We start from the raw sequence: 13,594 nt of genomic DNA on the forward strand, positions 1-13,594 counted from the left end.
TCTGAAATCATATTTCACAAATTGTAGCCAAGAATGCTTGATTCTGAGAGTGAAATTAGGCATTTCAGACACATAATAACAAACGGAAACATTTTGTCGTACGAAATGCCTCTTCAAGTCAAAATAGATGCATGGTGGAAAAAAAAATCGACCTAACGAACTTCAGTATCATTGTTGATTGGAAGAGTGTCCGGTGTGGCGTAAAGATTGTCAACTGCCCTCTTCTCCTCAGTGGGCTGTAGAGATAAAAGTGAGTATATTTGGTCATTTATTCCTAGTAATGGTGATAATGATAACAATACTAATGAATACGAAACAAAATTAAAATCAAACATGGTATTAGATTTACCAAGTTCTTAAACTTAAAACTCACTGGCACACCAAGTTACATTACAAAAAGATATAGGTTAATAAAATCATACATTGTATTACATTTTCAAACTTCTTGTGCTTAAAACTCACTGGCACACCGAGCTACATTACAAAAAAAAAAATATACAGGCTAATCACTACATGTGAGAATATCTCTGCATCTGGTTTGTGATACCAAAATAGTCTCTAGTGTTACGGGGGTGAAAGGTCACAGTAAGACTCAGCCACCATGGTTATGATTTTCAGAGTTAGGGGGTGAAAGGTCATAAAGGATTCTGCCATCATGTTTGTGATTTCAGAGTTAGGGGGTGAAAGGTCACGTTAGGGTTCTTCCATCATGGTTGTGATTTTCAGAGTTAGGGGGTGAAAGGTCATGTTAGGATTCTGCTATCATGTTTGTGATTTTCAGAGTTAGGGGGTGAAAGGTCACATTAGGATTCTGCCATCATAGTTGTGATTTTCAGAGTTAGATGGTGAAAGGCCACGCTAAGATTGCACAGATTAACTTACCATCGCTTCTTCTGGGTATTCCCCAAACATATTGGTGTCCACCTCTTGTAAGGCAAACTGTGAATGGAAATAAAAGGGGTAAAAGGGTTACATTACAGTGCACATGGCAGGTTGCACATTGTGGTTGCAGTTACCATAGCAACGATCAGAATACTTGCAGCTGATTGGCTACTGTCTAGCTGTTACTATGGCAACTTATTAAAGCCCTTTACTGTTTGTGTCTCTGAGTACAAGGTACATTGCTCATGATGTACTAGAAATAAAGCAAGAACAAGCAAGTGAGCATTTGAGAGTGAAATGCATACTGAAGTGAAGCCATAATCATATTCAACATGAATTGAAGGCAATTTCTGTATCTAACACCCACAGAAATCACCATTAACATGATTTTGCTGTGTCGACAATTGCATTAAAAGCAAGAGAACATTAACAAAGAAGGGTGAAGATGTGCAATGACAGATCTTTTAAACAGTTATCACCCAAAACCATCACCCTCTATTAAATGTATTTGTAAGATCGCAATGGCAAATAAAGATCAGCAGTTGTGATCCTACAAATACATTCGTGCAGAGAGTGACAGCTGACTGAAAAATATAAAATAAATAAAAATATGATTGCATTTTTGGGGATCAAATTCAAACGAAAATGTCAGATAATCCTGGCAAACAACGAGAATGCCAAAGGACATGTCTGTGATAATGGTATGCCTGAACTTTTAGCTAAAAGGAGCCAGCCGGACGGAAAAAGAAATTGCGAGTACAGCATACTCCCATTATTAAGTAGGCCTCAGGACTGGCAGTTTTCTTTCATTGTCATGAAATTTTGTTGTAACCAAACAGCACAGTGTATACAGATACAGGGATGATAATTTTGGGACCTCAATTTTGATCTTGTTGTAACAAGAATTTCATTATAATTGTACTTGTTATAACAGGAGTGAACTGTACCATAGTATTCTCATACTCACGTTCATGTTGCCGAAGTCAGCGTCGTAGCCAGGGTTGGCCATACCTCCTGCCATGCCCTTCACTTCATAATCCTTCCTGCAAGTTTACAAGACAGCAAGAAAAACATTCATCAACCCAAGCAGAAATCTCCCAGTGATTTCAAATACTGTAAAAGTGGATATGTTCACATGAGTATTTTTTTGCACTTGCCTGAGTAAAATGAATTTCTGTGTGTTTTTAGTTCTGCGAAATCAAGACATTACATACTGGAACATATGGCAAACAAAAATATTTGCATGTTTTTCTTTTCGCGCTAGTTTCTGTTTGCGCGAAATGTGCAAATATTTCCACACCCTGGAAATTCCATTTTAAAGTATATTGCCACTTGTTCTCATCTCTCCATGGAATGCCCCAAGCAATGTAAAAACAAATTACATTAGTACAAATTGTAACTGTTACTTTGAATTTCAGATCAGTATTTTTGAGTTTTAGTGTATGACAATTGAGATAAGAGGTCTCTTCACCCTAGGGACAATGTGCAGCCCCTGGTGTCCAAGTATCGATCCACGACATCAACACTTGACCCCTCACATCAACATTTGACCCCTCACATCAACATTTGACCCCAGAAATCAACATTTGACCCCTCACATTAACATTTGACCCCTCACATCAACATTTTACCCCTCACATCAACATTTGACCCCTCACATCAACATTTGATCCCTCACATCAACATTGACCTCTAACATCAACATTTGACCCCTCACATCAACATTTGACCCCTCACATCAACATCTGACCCCTCACATCATACCTCATTGACCTTCTCTTCCACAGGAACACAGCTGCGATGACAAAGATGATGGCCAGTGTTCCGAGCACTACGCACAGGACGATGATGAGGGTGGCTGTAACCAAGCAACACATTGAGAGTTGGGGAGGTTATGTACTGAGCCTCTATAAAATCCTCCATCACTCCATGAAATATAATTTAGTGTGTAAAAATAAACCTGCTTTTTCTGCCAAATTTTGGGCAACTCCAAGATCTTAAAAGAAAAGTGAGCTTGCTCTTTGGCGAAATGTTCTACCCGTCCATTCTTATGGAAAAGTTATTGTTTTAGTTTGGGAAAGTGAATGTTTTCTTTTCCCAGCACAACGATAGAGGTCACAACTTGCTTTTTTCAGAAGGCTGGGGGAAATGTATTACCCTCAACATTTTACAAGTCAAGGGAAAGTGTACTTATCTTTTCTTTTTTTAAATTGACACAATATTGTAGCTTTCTCACCCTACACTGACAGCATGTGGATTCAACCAAACTTTTGAAGGGATTGTCTGATTGATTTATTTAAATGGGGTGTGTTTAATCTTGACGATGACTGTGTAAGGTAAATTCCTTTAAAGATATACACTGTACATCTACACCAGTAAATCATTAGCGGTGACAATACAGTTTGCATTCACTGAATCCATCCATATGATAAGGATACATTCCCCTTTAACGACAGCATCCACCCATAAACCATTAGCATCAGTAATACAGAACAGAACACTTTGGTCTGTATTCACGACTGTGGCTTAAATTTAGTCCATGGCTTATGTGAATTTCTTCTAGATAAATGCATGTGACAGACTGCGTACACCAAGAGACATCCGATGAAAACTATGCAGAGATACTCAAGTTTGTAGGGTACGCCTTTTTCACACCAAGTTTTGTAGACCGTGATTGGACTTCAACCACCTCTGTAAATACAGGCCTTTGGGACCCATCTCTGACTGACCCAGAGTCCCTGGGTCATCCAGGTTTGTTAGACTCACTATTGTCAGTGCCTGGCTGGCCGGTGCCTTCAGGCCGGGTGGTCCACCCTTCTGTAGGCTCAGTGACTCTTCTTGTGGTCCCTGGTGGTCTACGCCCTGTCGTCATCTCAGCTGGAGCAAGCAAACAAAATCATGTGACCCATACTGGATATCATCATAGATGTCGTAGCCAAGAAAACTGCAAATTATGAGGCTTTTTCAAAAATTCAGAGTCCACATGTATTGAATGTCAGGCTTTTCAGTTTTTTTATGGGACATGTTCCAGAGGTGTTTAAATAGACATACAAATAGACATACATATGTATTCCTTATAATGGCTGTTCTCCTAAAGCTGCAGGTGTCTTTTTTTAACATTTTCATGGCAGGGTTTTGGGAAAGAAAGCGGGACAAAAATCACTAGAAAGCTTTGGGAGTCTGGATAATTTACTGATGTTTTAATCACAGGTTGATGTCCGGGACTTTATCAAAACTTGTGGACACTCACATGAGCTTCTTGAGTGTCTTTCCCTTCTTTCAATAAATTCTTGGTGGCCAGGTAACAGCCACCTAAATCTGTCTTGGTCACCTCACATTGATTTACTTCATATATAATACCTGATCATAATTTCATGCTCATTCACAAGCTGTCCATAGACTGGTCTGTAACCGAGTCTACAAACCATTTACAATATTCATATTAAAACCAGTAGGGCTTCACATTTCATACAAAAGCAACACTTTGACTTATATTTAACATGTCAAATAACATCATCCTGGGCCCTGTTTTATGAAGAGTTAAAATTGATTATATAGTTGATTTCAACTGTAAGTCTATGGCAGCCTGTGTGGTAAGGAAATTTATAATCGATTATATCTTTTGATAAAACGGGGCCCTGAACATTTATGAAATCATTCAAAGACTATCAAATTCTTTACTTTTTTGCCATCAGCAAAAATCTGCTTATATTGTACATAAAATCACATGACATATGAAATGATAGAGGAGCTAAAGAAGCATCTGTGTGTTTGCATGAGTGGCTGCAGTACATACCCTTGGTAGTTGGGCCTGGTGTGGTGATGGTTGGTAGAGAGGTGGGAGAGGCCGCACAGTCTGGGGTGAAGGAGATATCGTCCACTGCTAAACTGGACGTTGAGCTTTGACCCTTCTCTCCCTCAATTATGACCTGATCATTAAAAAGAAGGGAGTTTGCTGGACTACATACATGTACATAATGTATACTTACGCTACTGCTACTGCTGCTGCTGCTACTACTACTAGACACTACTACTACTACTACATGTACTTCTTCTGCTGCTACTTCTACTACTACTGCGACTACTACTACTACTACTGCTACTACTACTGCTAACATCACTTCTTTTGCCTGCTACTGCTGTTATGCTGCAATTCATATATTTTGTTGTTGTTGTTGTTTTACAATTAACTGACAATATGGCGATTATGCAAAAATGGCTGCAACACAAAAGTCATTATCGATACACTATACTTTAACCTGCTGCCTCCTATACATACCTGAGTATATGTTTTCCACATAACTATATATGGTACATCCAGTGCCGGCAACCAATGTGTAATGTTTTCACAATCATAGATAAGAATGATTGGAAGGTGTGATCACACAAACAAACAAACTGACCTGGAAGACAGCATCACTGTCCAGATCCACTGACCCCCTGACCCACATGAGTCCCTGGTCAGTGCTGTCTGTCCAGCGCTGCAGTAGAGGGCCTCCTACAGACGTCCTGGTGTACACTCTCAGATAGCCACTGTCCTCACCACTCTTGTAGTAATAGAATCGCATCTGAGCAAAGGATGGAGTAGAGGAGAGTTTCTTCACTGTTTTGTCAATTTGTTGATATTCTTTTTTCATTCACATCTTTGGTAAGAGCTACACTGTACATGGTGCAAAATGATATGGAATGATATCTGATGGGTCTTTTATAGCCAACCCTGTTTTCAAAATTCAGTTTCTTTTACATGTTTCCTTTTTGCAAGGACTTATTCCCATTTCCCACAATGGTCTTTAAGGTGAGTCATTTACCACCTTCTGTCCTTGTACTCCGAGTCCTCACTGACAAAACGAAGACAACATCAGACTGATGTCACTTAGCAAATGAATTTGGAGTTACGAGCTCATTGGCAAGCAAAGGTTTTTGCAAGACCAGTAGAATTTTAAACATCGTTTTTCTCTAGATTTTCTCACATACAAGCAAGTATCATGCACATGCTATTCAGCAATCACAGTCCACACAAAGTTTCATTTTGTAGGTGTTGCAACATCAAAATGTTTGGGTTGTTTTAAGGACTGAGGCTTGTGTAGATATTTGCTGTGGCTGGTATAATTTTGTGATCTAGATTACGTTGGTTGGTCTTGTGATTGAAAGCTACCCTGCATCAGACTGGGGCATAATTTACATGATTTTTAGAAGTACAATATGCATTCTAACCATCACAAATGTTTGACAAAAAAAAAATCTACCAAGGATATACCTCTTGACTGTAGATGACAATCTTTAAGACCAATTAAAAAAAACACATACAAAGAAAAATGTATATTTTACTAAATATTCGGGATTCTTAGATGATTCGACACTCAAGAAATTATCTGATTTTAGGATCATTATGCCTGTGTCTAGATCAAAATGAACTTCGATTCTAAGACTGCTAAAAAAAAAAGTGTCACTGATGTAGATTTTTACAAACCTTGCAATCAGTCGTGCTAGCCTGGATGATATAGCTTCCAAGTCGCGCTTTCTCACCAGACTGGACCTCATTGCTACGATCTATTACCATGTAATATCCTGCCGAGACAATACAAAATGTTTACATTTAGGTCATCTACACACATAATACAACCACACACACACATACATGTACATCCATACTTTCAGCATAAATAGTTTACACTGGGCCCCATTCATGACACGTTGCTATGACAGCAGATCTTGCTGGAATGGCAAGTACCATGGTGATGACAAGAATCCTCCTTCCCGATTGGTTGTTGCTATGGGAAGGTGCTACTGTATTCCAGCATGAGATATTGTCCTATTCACTTGTATTATGAAATGGGATGCCTTAATAAATGAATAGATGATAAACACGTTTTCAAAGCACAGCACCCATACAGTAAATTCTATTGTGAGAATACTCATGTGTACACTTTTTATAATGATGTGAATTCCAAGAGAAGAGTAAAAGTGATTTTTGTACCAGATGCATCATCTTGGGTGTGGTCGTAGGTCAGTTTGGAGTTCTTGTTTGCCTGCACCAGCTCCCAGTCAAAGTCATCGGCGTCGTTGACCTGGACCCAGTCACACATGCTGCCCTCAAAGTTGCATTGTCTGTAGGAAGCTGTCAAGCATCGGGAGCAAGAGAGATAAAAGTATCAGGAGTGACCCACCTACATCACAAGGCCTGCCACACATCTTGTTAACCTGCTGAGGATGGGATAATTTTGCTACAACATATATTTTCCATAGACGCCTGCCCGGGTATACTTGGGACTCATCTTCAACAGGTTAAAATCGCGTTACCAGGACCAGTAACTTTCTCTATTTACTGCCATAGACATCACAGCCCATTGGCAATCGCCGATGCTGTAATCCTTTTTTTTTTTTCAACCTTTCCATCACAGCACTTTATGACTGGTACACATGTACCTCATTGTAAACATACTAAAAAAGAGACCAGAGGAATAAAATCAAGTCTAGCTGAAACAGGAATGGAAAATCAGGACTACCAAAGTCACCTCCTTTAAAACAGTATCTTGTTAAAAGTGAGCTCATTATAGCAGGGGTTCCATATAGCACTATAGCATATACACACATGCATAAAACTGATGCTAGCATGACACACACACAGAGGCACATACACTTATAGGACTAACACACACAATTATATTAAAGTGGTTTGTATCTGAAGTATGCAATAGACTACACTCCCAGCCTTACTGCAGCTTGATTCGTCACTGCCCAGTGCATCGTCCATACAGCAGTCCTTGGCCATGTCGCACCGTTTCTCCTCAGGGTAGCAATTGTCCACCACGCACTGCAGCTGACCGACTGGACAGGACTGCGTGGAGACCGCAAAGTAGCAGTTATCAAAGCGGATGTCGTCTATGGCGTAGCCTCCAGCTTGTTGGGAGGTCTGCTGGTTGCCGGCTTCAATCAGAATCTGTGGACAAAACAAGGCAGATGTCACCTGAATTAACTGACTGAGTCTCAGAAACCACTGTTCTGTGATTTGAAGCTGCATCTTTTAACTATTTTTTTGCTACTCATCGAAGTCTTTCATAAAATGAAAAAAAGAAAAAAAATCACAAATGGAATGGCATAATTAAATTTCATAGAATTTCAGACACAACACCAATTTGCTTTCTGTATTTGCAATGTCTGTTTGTTGAGGAACAATGTGAAAAAATGAAAGTGATGGAAAAAAAAATACTGAATTATGTAAAAACGATCGTGCCTCAGTTTGAAAGGGGCACAAAGCATCTCAGTGTGAAAGGGGGGCACAGAGTCTCAATGTGAAAGGGGGCACAAAGAGCCTCCCTGTAGACCATACCTGGAAGTCTGTCAAACAAGGAAAGATTGGCACCACGACTTGTTTCCACTGAGTAATGAAGTTATTCCCATCGTCAATCTGCAACAGCGCCCTCTCCTGGCTGTCCACCCGCCGCCGGATCTCCAGGTTGCCGTAGGTGGCGCCGTAGCTGTAGTACCAAAGCGAGATTTCGCAGTTGGTGCCGGCCATGCTGAACGTTGGGCTGACCAGGGCTGCCCTTTCATTTTGGCGACTGCTGGTGCCATCCACATAATAATAGATACCTGTGAGCAGGGAACCATCGGGATACTCTCTGTCAAACGACATCGCCCAAATTAGTACAATACAGATCATGCCAGAATTGATGTAGTGATTTGATTGGTGTTACACTGCGCTGAAGTAGGATGCTAATCTTAAATGCTTTATTGATGCCTGGAATGTGTGTATGGCTGTCATATTCCTCCTTTGCATTGGCATTGTTACTACATCCTGGGACTGATCCTAGCCACAACAATTTGCTTGTGAATTAGCGTAGTCCTACTACCATTACATGTTACGTACATGTACCTGCAATATCACGCTGAGATGGAAAAATCTTGCTTTGTTGAAAGGTTACAGTTAGGTTTGCCATCAAGCCATTTTGCACAATTTCTAGTATCACAGGTTTAATGGCTCCCACAGTAGGTCACAGAGTAGCAATCATGACTGTAATTGGTGCAGCCTAACAGACTGCCTGTCAGGCTGTCAACTACTGTACATGCCATACATTTGGCGAGTCTAATTTTTCACAAATCCGGAATTCCCAACAATTTCTTGAGTAGTTAAATTTGTGATTGCGGGGTACAGTACTGAACAGAGAAAACCTACATCATGTGTGTGCACGTCACATTCACGCCGGAATGAGGGTTAATATTTTTGCATGTCTTAAAATTTGCAAATAGCACCTGATGGATGGACTACCCAAAAACATAATGCCTCCGGCAACGCTTCATGGTGAGGCATAACAATGCAGTGTTCACCTAACAGTTCGAGAGTTGGGGATTCAAGCCTTGATGAGATTCTAAGCACTGTGCGGTAGTGAGTTATCATACTATCCCCTCTAGATTGAGGCAAATACACTCTATGCCTCAGAAAGGAATGATTATTGACTAATTGTGTTTCAGAGTCACAAGTCAAGGTCACAAACCTGTATCATGCCACAGATCCTATCTCACCTCCTTGGGTAACAACATGGTGGAGTAGTTAAATCCCTCGCTCAGTCACACCCAAAAATGAGGCAAAGATACTGACACCTGGTAGTTCACCCCACCATGAGTATAAGGTGGTTGGATAAAAGTTCATTTTGCCATAATCAATTGTAATTTACCTGTTTGATGAGACTTTCACCTACTGAATCTTTAGGCTTCTTCAGATCGATCGCTACTGCAACAAAGAAAGTTGTTTTTCCACAAGGTGGTGCATGCCGCTCTGAGAGAATGGGATCATATATTGAAGAAAGCGAGTAGGCCTATTGCCCCAGGTCCCGGTTGAAAGTTTTTCCTTGTTGCTTGTGAAAGTGAATGGCTTCCTTATCCATCTTGAGGTTTTTACAGAATCTCTGGCTAGAATGGATGGATGGCAAAATGAACTTTTATCCAGTTGACAATTTAATCAGATGAATCTTTGCACCAATTTGAAGAATATTGGGTGTCTTCACCCCAGCACATCACGCTATACCACTATTAAAATTAATCACACCCTTCCCCACCCCACTCACTCACCAGCTGGGCTTCCTGTAGTGTGGTCAGAGTCTGGTCCAGTGAAGCTATCGGAGGCAGAGTTATTGTACCTTATCCAATCAAACTGATCACCGGTTGACTGGGACCAGGAGCACATGTCATCCTCAAAGTCACACACAGCAGCTGTTGGCAGACATCAGAGAAACAAACATCAACACAATAGATAAAGAATACTGTGAAACAGATGAAATACAGTTGGATGGACAGACAACTGGACAGACAAACAGAAAGGGAGTGACACGCAAACAAACATATATTTTACACATGCAACCATATCCCATACAAACAAGTTTGCACGTGAGTACATGCATATCAGCTTTTCCAATTACAAATTTGTATCTTTTCTATGTTTTTTCATTATCATCAATCATAATTAAAAGGAAAAAAATACACACAAAAATATGGCAGCTAGTTTTCTACTTACTTACACTGCTTGTTCATATCAAATGAATTTGTACATATCTGTTATCTGTCCAGTAGGGCCTACTATCTATCAAAAATATATATATTTGCTGTACATGTACTACGTGCAAGTTTTGAACTCCATACCAAGCAGAGTGTAACTGAAGTACCAAAGTAATGATGTTGCCATCTTTTGTTACAGCTCTGCTTTACAAGAAATCCTTACAAAATCCTAACAGACAGTGGGTTGGAACCACAAACACGAGCCTTGTTAGCAACTGTGTTCATAGATATTCAGGCTATATGAGGTTGCTTAGAACCAGTTTCCATGGCAATAAATGGCCAGGATATCACACTTTAGGACTCTATAACAGAGATGGTGCAGGATTGTAGTCAGTGAGAAAAGGCCTTTAACCTTTTAGGTGTAAATAAATTCGCTGTAACACACATTTTTCATGGACTACTGCCTGTGTATACTCCTGATTGGTCTTCAAGGGGTTACTGTATATGCCATATAATTAGCCAGACTAAATTTTTGCGATCTGGGCTGCCCTACAATTTTGCAAGTGGTTACACATAAATTTGAGAGCTTGTAGTACAGTACTGAACAGAAAAATGAATTTGTGCACATCACACTCATATCAGAATCAGAGCCAATATTTGTCCATGTCTTTAAATTAGCAAATAGCATCTGACTAGCAAATTCGAGAAAATAAAAACCTTGCAAAATATTCAGCATATACGGGAATACTCACGGCAGTCAGCCTCATCTGAGAGGTCATCACAATCGTAGACAAAGTTGCAGAAGCGTTCCATGTCAATACAGGTGCCATCGTCACAAGCTCTCTGGTTTGGATCTCCACAATGAGGGCTCCCTAGTATTGTACAATCAAAGAAAGAATGGCTGCTATCCATGCTAGGCTCTGAAAAATCATACTTGGTCCATTAAAGAAACTGGTGACATATCTTATCAGGACATTTATATTGTATCACCCATGGACAATTAATTAACTGTGTTATTTTGTATGTTCTTATTTATTGTGTAAAGTACCAATGGTAGGTGCTTTACTACTTTGATCTTTAAATGTGATTGAAGTTGTTTTGTTTTTAAGAGGTGATAAATGAAAAGTCTCAGTTTTCAGTTTTCAGATGTGAGGAAGCTTTGTCTGCAAGGAAACCCATCACTCACCTGTGGGAGTCAAGGTATCGGGTAGAGTCTGATCGGGGTCTTTCATACAGCCTGGTGAGAAGACAATGTCATCCAGAGCTATGCTATCATCATCACCACCACTTACTCCCTCAAAGTACACCTAGGGGTCACAAGCACATTGGAGAATGAAAAAAAAGATAGTGTAATGATAATAATATTATCATACATCATAATACTATTATTATATTACAGAAGAATATATTGTGATCTCCTTTAACCAGGGTAGCCTCTTCAGTGTTGCGACTGCTCTGACCAGAGGGCTCTGCCATTAGTATTACCCTCGCACTGTTAGGTACCCATCTAGACACCTAGGTTGAAAGGGACATGGTGGATATAAACACTGTATAAAGATGTAGGCTCATGAAGGCATTCAAACTCAGGACCTCTGATGGAAAGTCAGGAGTTCAATCTACTATTAAACTATAAAGTTTATGACATACAGCCGTAACTACAGATATTTTTCTTGCAAATGGTCCAGTGTTCAAAACAAACCAGTTTGTGCATGGCTGTGCTGTTAAACAAAGCATGCCAAGTTGACAAGTCGTCAGCCAAGTTTGGTTTGTGAGCATGGAACACAAAGAGTATAAGTCTTGGGAAAAAATAAGTTAACTATTTAGTAGCGAGCTGGAAAGCATGGCTTACCATGAACTTCCTGCCAGAATTAAGAGGCACTGTGCCCTTGATCCACAGGTCACCCTGAGAGTTGGACATTGTCCACTGCTGGACTGGATCACCGCTGGTGGACGTTGTGGTGTACACGGTCAGTGACCGGACGTTAACTCCATACATGAAGTACCAGAACACCAACTGGAACAAAAAGGATTTGCAGAGGGAGCATTATCAGTTTGCTACTGGACTGCGACTCTGGCTATTATAGACGTCCAATATCAGAAACACCAAAAAGTAGTGTAAGGAATGTTTTTCAAGACTGTATACAATCAAGATTATCATCATGGAATGGGAATGTATCACATACGTCAGGGTGCATGTGCAGATACTATCATTACCAGGTATGTTGTTAAAGTTGGACCAATGATTAAATGGAATAGAAATTCTCATGAGTTTCATGGTACAGTGAAGTCGTGCAACTCATCTTTGTAAATACTAAAATATGTATAGAAATATCCACATTTATTAAACTGTTAAGTGAAATTCACAAGAAGTGGCCCAGCAAAAAAAAGAAAAGAAAAAAGAGTAATCATTGCACTGTTGCATTAAAAAAAATGCAATTAAACTTTAGTCAGAAAATCAAAGATAAGTCAGGTATCAGCCAGTCAGAATTGTGCATTCACAAACCTATGTTTGACCACAACTTTCATGCAACAGGGTCATGATTTCTAAGAAATTAGCCATTACCTGGCAGTCACCATCGTTAGCTGGCCTGGAAAGAACGATGCTGTTGAGTCGTGCCACTTTTCCCACATCAAATTCACCCGACACGAGGTAGCGATAGTGACCTGTGAAAAACAAGGTGACACAAGAATGACTATAACTTTCACTCAGGAAAAAAACACAAAACAAAACTAGTCTATATATATCATATCTATAGTAAAGGAGAAATGCAACTTGTGGTTAATGTGGTTGCTAGGTCTGCTCCCACATAGCAACCAATCAGATATCAGCATCTAAGTCATCAAAGTGACTGCCATTCTTGCTTGGGGACTTACAAAAAAAATTACAACCTCTTGATAAGAGGTTAAGGATACATGCAGAGCAAAACAAACAACAACTCAAAAACAGCAAAACATTCTAACTTGAAACTAAATATTCTTCAATGACAAAGAAAACAAGGAACAAACAAACCAAACCCATTAGTGTACCTGTTCCAGAGTTGTAGGTGTGATCCACACCAGGTGCCCCATCAAGGCTTCCTTGGTTACCAGACACCCAGGTCCATTTCAAGTCTGCAGTGCTGTCTTGCACCCAGTCACACACTGTCCCTTGCTCAAAGTTACACATGTCATATTTATCTGATCAGCAAGAAAAGAGAAGATTACACACATTAGCAGTACT

General features: G+C 39.9%; 1 protein-coding gene across 1 annotated transcript; it reads right to left on the reverse strand.

Moving 5' to 3' along the window:
* Nucleotides 1–111: 111 nt before the first annotated feature.
* On the reverse strand, nucleotides 112–13,540 carry LOC139737712 (MAM and LDL-receptor class A domain-containing protein 1-like). The gene is made up of 17 exons (XM_071648387.1): nucleotides 13,402–13,540; nucleotides 12,938–13,038; nucleotides 12,224–12,388; nucleotides 11,561–11,681; nucleotides 11,127–11,246; nucleotides 9,952–10,092; nucleotides 8,213–8,475; nucleotides 7,600–7,822; nucleotides 6,860–7,000; nucleotides 6,353–6,450; nucleotides 5,286–5,450; nucleotides 4,679–4,811; nucleotides 3,649–3,759; nucleotides 2,647–2,740; nucleotides 1,850–1,925; nucleotides 883–939; nucleotides 112–236 (listed from the first exon to the last, which is right to left on the reverse strand). Exons 1-17 carry the CDS (start codon nucleotides 13,538–13,540, stop codon nucleotides 153–155), a joined length of 2,232 nt encoding a protein of 743 aa, XP_071504488.1. The 3' UTR covers nucleotides 112–152.
* Nucleotides 13,541–13,594: the final 54 nt, after the last annotated feature.

The sequence above is a fragment of the Diadema antillarum genome, unplaced genomic scaffold, assembly GCF_040938485.1.
Source record: "Diadema antillarum isolate AM-2024a unplaced genomic scaffold, OU_Dant_1.0 seq00000701_RagTag, whole genome shotgun sequence".
NCBI lineage: Eukaryota > Metazoa > Echinodermata > Echinoidea > Diadematoida > Diadematidae > Diadema > Diadema antillarum.